At 36.1% G+C, this 7,853-nt stretch overlaps 1 protein-coding gene across 1 annotated transcript in view; it reads right to left on the bottom strand.

Moving 5' to 3' along the window:
• LOC102203774 (sodium channel protein type 2 subunit alpha-like) overlaps nt 1–5,731 on the bottom strand; it is a 26,722-nt gene extending 20,991 nt beyond the window's left edge. The window contains exons 1-8 of the mRNA XM_013908302.1: nt 5,714–5,731; nt 5,539–5,657; nt 4,990–5,079; nt 4,782–4,910; nt 4,478–4,557; nt 3,507–3,710; nt 1,830–1,896; nt 572–713 (exon numbers count right to left, since the gene is read on the bottom strand). Of these exons, the coding sequence (XP_013763756.1) occupies nt 572–713; nt 1,830–1,896; nt 3,507–3,710; nt 4,478–4,557; nt 4,782–4,910; nt 4,990–5,079; nt 5,539–5,657; nt 5,714–5,731 (849 nt within the window). The remainder of the gene's footprint in view (nt 1–571; nt 714–1,829; nt 1,897–3,506; nt 3,711–4,477; nt 4,558–4,781; nt 4,911–4,989; nt 5,080–5,538; nt 5,658–5,713) is intronic.
• Between the last annotated feature and the right edge of the window lie 2,122 nt (nt 5,732–7,853).

Raw genomic sequence — 7,853 nt, 5'->3', positions numbered from 1 at the left:
ATACAGTTAGTTATAGTGACAATTACAATTATTTACAGTGACACACTAGGCCATTCTCATAAAATCCATCCACCATGCTAGTATAAAGCTTTTGTGTCAACCTATGTTTCATATCATGACTGAGAAATACTGTCATTAGAGAGCTTGTTAATAGTCTCAATTTTGCTACTTAATTGTAAGAAGTGCTAAAAGTGAGAGTGTCATACAGAAACCTCTAAATATTGTCTTTAAAGAAAATATGGTGGTGGATGAATGCTTTTCCTGCAAACACAGCAAGCCCCGCCTCTTTATATGGCGAGAGAAGGAGTAATCTGAACCTACAGGTTAAATGTCTTATCAAAACCAACCAAACATGTTCTCACGGGGTAAGTGATCAGCAAAAGAAATAAAGTAAATTGAATGTTAAATGTAAAATTTTATATTACAACAAGGGATTTTATTAGAAAACTGACCAATAGCCTGAATAATGCAAAAGTTAAACACACTGAAAATTTACCAAAATGAGCATTACTAAAATTGTACACAATCATTTTACATTTTTATTGTCTTTTAGTTTCCCTTTTTAGCCTACCTGCTGATACAGCTTTTCCCAACAATCCTGTGTCATCAGTCTGAAAAGAGAAAGGAAGGCCCAGCCAAATGTGTCAAAGCTGGTATAACCATTGTCTGGGTTATTTCCTACATTGTAGCACATATACCCCTCTGGACACTTCCTGCAAGAAAAGATCAGTTAAGATCTGAAAGAATTGTCAATGCAATACTATGAAAGAATGCATGAATCAACACTAATTCCATAAAAGTTGGGTGCTGAACAGACCAGTTGCTGGATTTCTGGGAAAGGAAAGTTGTCCCATTTTTGGCTGATTTAGCATTCTAGCAATCCTACATCTTTGTTGTTGTATTTTTCATTTGGTGATGTCCCGAATGAGATTTATTTCCCTCCTGCTACCTAGTAGATAGCAGAAGTTACAACAAATACAAAACATAACAATAAATAAAATAAAATAAAAATAAATAAATAATTTTTAAAAATGTGCAAAATGTAAATAAAAACAAAACACAATGATTTAATTACATTCATTGTACTGCATTCATTGCCTGGCCAGAAAAATGTTCCTCTACTTAAAATTGACTTGAAAGACTTTGAATATCTTATCATCCACATTACGTAACCCTCAAAAGATTCAGACAATCTAAAGTGTTTAAGGTATAAAACAACATAAATTAGAACTCATGATCTTCAGGCATTGCAAAAAAAAAAAAAAAAAAAAGCATTCAGGATTCTGCCATGGAAATCACTGCAAACACTCCCAGACATCATTGTCATCCACAAATAAAAAAAGAAGAAGCTATCTGTGAACATGATCCAGAAAATGTTTTACGATTTGAAAATGAGCAGTGTATGCCCCCATCCAGATGGCATGATGTTCAGGGAAGGCCTTGCATATTTCAGCTGAAACAGCCTACTTGCAGTCTAGACCTTTCACCTATTGAAAACATTCTGTGCATCCTAAAATGAAAAAACAAACAAACAAAACAAAACAAAAAAAGACTATAAACAATATTCCTCTCCAGAATTTCAGCAGCTGGCCTTCTCAGTTCCCAGACATTTATTGATTATTGTTAGAGATGAGGGGATGTTACACAGTGATACTTTTTCTATTTTCTGTTGTAGATAAAATATATTTTTATTACATTAGAAATTTACTGCAGTCTGTTTTTTACACATACACAATACTGACATTTTTGTAAAACTGGGGCTGTACCAGGATTGTGTTCATTTTGTATTTTATTCAGTTCTCTTATAACTGGAGAGCCAACTTGCTTACCCAGCTCCAATGCTGCTGCCACAAAGTAATGGATGATTTTTGTTGTCAGGCAGGTAATAGTAAAGACCTGATGGGGAAAGAAGAAAAATAGCAGTTATTTATTATTGTATGCAATTCATGGGGAGACTATGACAAGAATGGTTTGTTAGAAGTCCAAAACAATACATAAAACAGCAGAAGTAGAATTAGGTTACAATTATGCAATGTAGAAGACAACAAGAGTGCATCATTCTTGTATTGCAAATGTTTTATTGAATCAGAGAAGAGTGAAATACATATTAAGAGCTTAACATACACAGCCCAACAACAAGCTATTGGGACGTTTTGGCTTCTTTGTCATGGTAAGCTGTGTGGCAAGCAGGATGAACGTCCCAAATGCAGGACTCGTACATGGAAAAGTAAACTCGAAATGGCACCTTTATTTACTGGGAAAAATAATCCATGAAATAAACTCACAAAAAACAAACCAATACTTGAACACGGAAACTAAGAACTAAACACTGGGAGGCTATAAAACTAGGAAGCTGGAAACTGGAGAAGAAGGATGAAAAATCCAGGAGCACGAAGAAAACACACAGCAAAGAGGGTATGACACGACAACAGACTGAGGAAAACACTGGGCTTAAATACATACGGGAGTAACAAGGGAATCTAACACAGGAGGAGAGCACAGCTGGGAATCACACATAAAGACACAGGAAGGAAGCATAACTGAACACACTGCACACAGGACAAGGAACTATCAAAATAAAACAGGAAACATGAGACATTCATAACGACCCAGACTTGACACTGGGACATAGAGACATGACTGATGAGGGGAACAGAGGGAACATGAAACACGGAGATGAGAGTAACTAAATGTGGCACATAGGGAAACTAAAGGCTACAGAAAAGTATATAACACATGGAGACAAATAAGGAAAACATGAATAACACTAAATCAAAGAATATTCATTCAGACCCTGAACACAAATACCGGGTTGCAGACCCAGGACCTTGACATTCTTACTCTATGGCCCACGATTTATTTGAATTAAGAAGACATCTATCACTATTACTATCAAACTATTTTGGTACAGTGACCACCAAGCTAGGTGAGTGGCTCCAGCAGATCCCAGGAACAACATCAAAGGTCTCTCCTGGGAAGAGTGCAGTCCTAGAAGCAGCAAAGATACTGATCAGGACCCTCAAGCTTTCTTCTTCCTGATTTTGCTCTCACTCGGTATAGCTACATTTATCACTACAGCTGTCTTCCTCTGCTTGCCCACCACTACTACACTACCACTCAAGAGTTTAGAACACCCCAATTTTTTTTATTGAAAAATATGCAGATTATTGTTTCTTTCCACTCTGAAATGAAAGCATACTACAAATAAGCACAACTCTGAGGCTTGACTCAGATGAATTTTCTCTCAGCAGCAGAGGTAGCTCTTGGTCTTTCTTTCCTGGAGCGGTCCTTATGTAAGCCAGTTTTGTCGTAGCGCTTGATCAGCTACAAATACCCCCACATATGGAATGGTCTCTTACATAAGCAGGCAGGGAGGAGCATGCCACCTTCTCCTGTTAAAACTGACTCTCCCTCTTATATATATATATATATATATATATATATATTTGTGTGTGTACTGTGACAGTGTTAAAAAAAAGCATTAAAGAGGAAAATCAAATACTCACTCATGTTTTCAAAGTCCACAGTCACATTTGTGTTATTCAAATAGCTTTTTAAAAAATCTTCTAGTATGCACTTATTTTTCAGATTGCCCATAAACAGTTGTAACCCTATTAGGGCAAAGACGCTCAAGCAGAAAACGGTGAGACTCATCACATCAGTGAGTTTCTTCACAGACTGGAACAAAGCACTAATGATGGCTTTTATGCCTGTCAAACACAAAATTGTTTACAGTCAGTTAAGAAACAGTAAATATTATTAGCATGTATAAGCAAACAATACAAAGTGATGCCAGTGGATTTTATCTTTAGAAACACTTAGTGTCAACAATGGCGTCTTTATTCAATATATTCTTTTTCCTTGTTCAATGGTGCCGCCATCATTCAATCCATTTTTGGACATTTTAGAAGGCTTTGTAGCTATATTTATAGCATATTTCATTTGAGCATTCATGGACTTAGAATGAGAACACTCTTTATTTTTTTATTGCCATCTATAGAACCAGTCATAAGATGACATGCATTCGAGGTCATGTAAGTCAACTTATCATTTATTAACATGTATTTTCTAACACGAGATTGATTTATCTAAGAAATCTGAATGTGTCTATAAGCCAGAAAACAGTAAAATGGAAGACATGCATTCACCAATAAGACACTAATAAGACCACCCTTTATGGAATAGTATGGCTTCTTTAACCATATGAAAAGTGGGTGGAGGCTAAATTATACTATAAACTATTTAGAGATACAAGTGGTAGAGCAGTACATGGTTTTGCATTTTGCTCCATGGACAAACAAAATTGCACAGAACTCACAGAATAACTGTGTAAACAAAATTAGATCTTCTTGTATAGCTCACAGAAAGGTCCACAGTTAAGCGAGAGGAAAATATCCACGCACCAAAAGGTTCCAATTAATTATTATATATAATTAATAAACCATAAAAGAACAAAACAAAAATGGTAACTGCTTACCTGGAATGACAGAAACTGCTTTGAAAGCTCTTAGTACTCTGAATGTCCGAAGAACTGAAACATTGCCCAGGGGTACATACCTGCAAGAAAAATTATAATTATTTTAGAAAATTTACAGCAATGACAGTAGGTGTAACATAGAACCATGAAAAAACAGTAATAATGAAGCTACAATCAGTACCAAAAAATAACACCAACAAGCAATGTCTCTGTTTGTAAAAGCCTGGATTATTTTTTTCTTTGGTGAGTCAATTCCAGATGTGTGACAAAAACTACAAAAATAATGAAAAAGCCCTGTACTTACGCCATGACAACGACAGAGAAATCCAGCCAATTCCAGGGATCTCTTAGAAATGTGAACTTTCCTATACAGAACCCCCGAGCTAAAATTTTAACGAGGGATTCAAAGGTGTAAATCGCTGTAAATGTGTACCTGTTAGAAAAAGGAACACCAGTTACTCTTCACAGTATCTACACTGTGTGTATGTTATGTATGTTTGTAGAACACTTACTCCACGTTCTTTGCCCACTCAGGAGGATCGCTCAGTGTCATAAATGCACAGTTAGTGAGAATAGTACACATGATCACCACGCTGAACAATTTACAGGCTGTTGTCAAGGAAGTAACTGATTTTGTTGTGAAAGTATTTTTTTCCCGTATAAATAAAGTAACAATGTGAACATGTAACCCTGGGCTTATCTCCAAAAGTTGATTCTGTTCATCTGGACGTAGCGTTTTGTGGGAGAAACATTTCGTCACTCATCCAAGCTGACTACAGTTTTCCCCAATCTTATAAACAGTACATTTGCATAATGACTGAAGGAACAATGGGCTTGGAGGTCAGTAATCTTAATTATGCAAATTCTCATGACCATTGATCATCAACCACTGACCAAAACCCACTGATCAAAGACCACTGATCAATGGCCATGAATCAACTTTTGGAGATTTACTTTCATGGATGATTGAGAATGCATCAAAACCCTGGGCTTACATCAGCAGACAGCTCAGCATCAACATTATTCATGCGTATCAGATTCATATCCCAATAAAAGGATATGAGTGTACTAGAATCTGAATTGATAGCCTTCGTAGAGGGTTGAAGGCACTCAGGAGGTACAAGGCTGGACTGGCATTGAAGCGAAAAATGACCTTTCCTTTGTTTAATACAATGAAAGTCTGGGAGAGAAAAGACAGACATTTATACATCTTTATACTCTTATACATATGGATACTCTTTCGCTGTCTTGCATTGTATCATTATAATTTACATCTATATAACATATAATACTTGCAAAAGTGTTGAGCCACTTTTTATATTTAAAATTTTTAAATATTGAGAGATTTATTGAGACATCTGCAAACATATATAGAAATACAATATATAAGGCAAAAACAGAGTTTATGCAGAGTTTGTCAATATTTGGTATGACCACCTTTATTTTACAGCTTGAAATGTCTTAGGCAAGCTTTCATTGGAATTGCTTTAAGTAGTCTTCAGACATAGTTCTTGAGGGAGCTTCCAATGCTCTTCTTTGGATGTTGGCTGCTTTTTCTTCTGTTCTGTCAAGATGATCCCAAACTGCTTCAGTAATCTTAAGCTTTGGGCTCCTAGGAGACCTGATAGTATTTCACTGTGTGTTTTCCAATCTGGGTATGCTTTTACTTCATTGTTAGTGTGTTTGGGATCATTGTCATGCAGAAAAATGTGAATGATTACTAGTCATGCGCTTTCCAGATGGTATTGGAAGGTATAAGAAAATCTGTCAGCACATTTCTGTGTTCATAATTACATTAAATTTGACAAGATCTCCACCACCACTGGCTGAAATGTAGCTCTGACAGAGACTTCACCATGTTTTACAGATGGCTGTTTATCAAGTCAACAATCAGATGCTTTGCTCAGGTCCTGTGTCAGGATTTTTTCTGGCTGGATTTTTTCCTATTTGTTAAGGGCAGATGTGACATGACAAACTGAGATGAAGGGTGATGATGAAAAGAAAGCAATCTGAGCCACGGTCTGAGTAACTCTCCATCACTCAAGGCACCTACACATGGACTTTATACTCAAACCTTGTCACTATTTCCAAGGCATTTTGAAGACACCCCTGCATATATTCCTCTAGTTTGTATATTTTCCTCTTGATTGTGTGTATCTCTCCTGTTTGTTATTTATTCCTCACCTTACTATTTATATTGAATTTTTGCAGTTTGCTTGGAACACCCATAAATTCATTGTACATGTACAATGACAATAAAGAGCTATTCTGTTTTATTCTTTTTCTATTCTTATGGTGGAGTCATAAACACTGACCTTAAGTGGGGAAAATAAGACCTGCGGTTCTTTGGATGTATTCTGGGGTCTTTTGTGACCTCTTTCATGAATGATCGATGCGCTCTTGGGGTTATTTTGTCATCAGTTATTACGTTTAGGGGGCAATCTGTTTTTCATACATGGCCATATAGGTTTGGATTTTTTTGAAAATGAGTGTAAAACCAGCCAATGACCAAAGAAAATTTTTCAGGAAGCCTTGAGAACTATTGCTCAACACCACTTGCAAGAATTACAAGTGACAAGAAAGTCTGATTCCTTGAAAGCAAAAAGTCCAAACCTCCACTAAGGCAGCTCTGTGCAGTTATTTACTATTAAGGAAACCGCATTATGTTTGTACATCTTCATTTTATTTTCTTTCTTCTTTTTAAATGTATTTTAAGATGTTTTTAGTGTGGTAAAAGCAAGTACATAGTGCAGCCATTTGTTATTTGCCTTGTTGAAACACATTTTAATATACTTGGCATAATGTAAAGCATACTTATTTTCTATTCTTTTTTAATCTATGTAGACTAATTTTCTTTCGCTGACAATACTTTCTTTATAAATATAATACATTCTATATCACATGATGTAAAATGATGAAAACATAAAAGTGAGATCAGAGGTCACATAAAGTATGGAGTAATGTGAAATTTAGAATCCCCATATACTAGTGTCCTTTCCTAAATTTTGCTAATACAAACATTTTATGAAAGTTCAAACATCTGACCTCTAATTAGAGGTCAAATAAGGTCAAAGTAATGTGATATTACCATGTATCTGTCATGCGGCGGCTATGTGAAGGCAAGAGAGGACCCAAATGCACGGCTCAAGACACGCGGGATAAACTCAGAAGGCAGGTCTTTATTAATAGGAACATAAGAAGTGATACAAAACTGTACTGGGAGAAACTAAAGCTGAGGCGCTGGGAAGTCACAGGGGAATGCACACAACCTAGAGCATAGGTGTCAAACTCTGGCCCTAATTACATTTGGCCCGCGAAGCCATACCAAATTACTATTAGAGCTGGCCTACTGGTATTATACAGTTAATATATATAT

Source organism: Pundamilia nyererei, unplaced genomic scaffold (assembly GCF_000239375.1).
Source record: "Pundamilia nyererei isolate P.nyererei 1_Seehausen unplaced genomic scaffold, PunNye1.0 scaffold00009, whole genome shotgun sequence".
NCBI classification, from domain to species: Eukaryota; Metazoa; Chordata; class Actinopteri; order Cichliformes; family Cichlidae; genus Pundamilia; species Pundamilia nyererei.
This window is presented reverse-complemented; position numbering and strand designations above follow the sequence as displayed.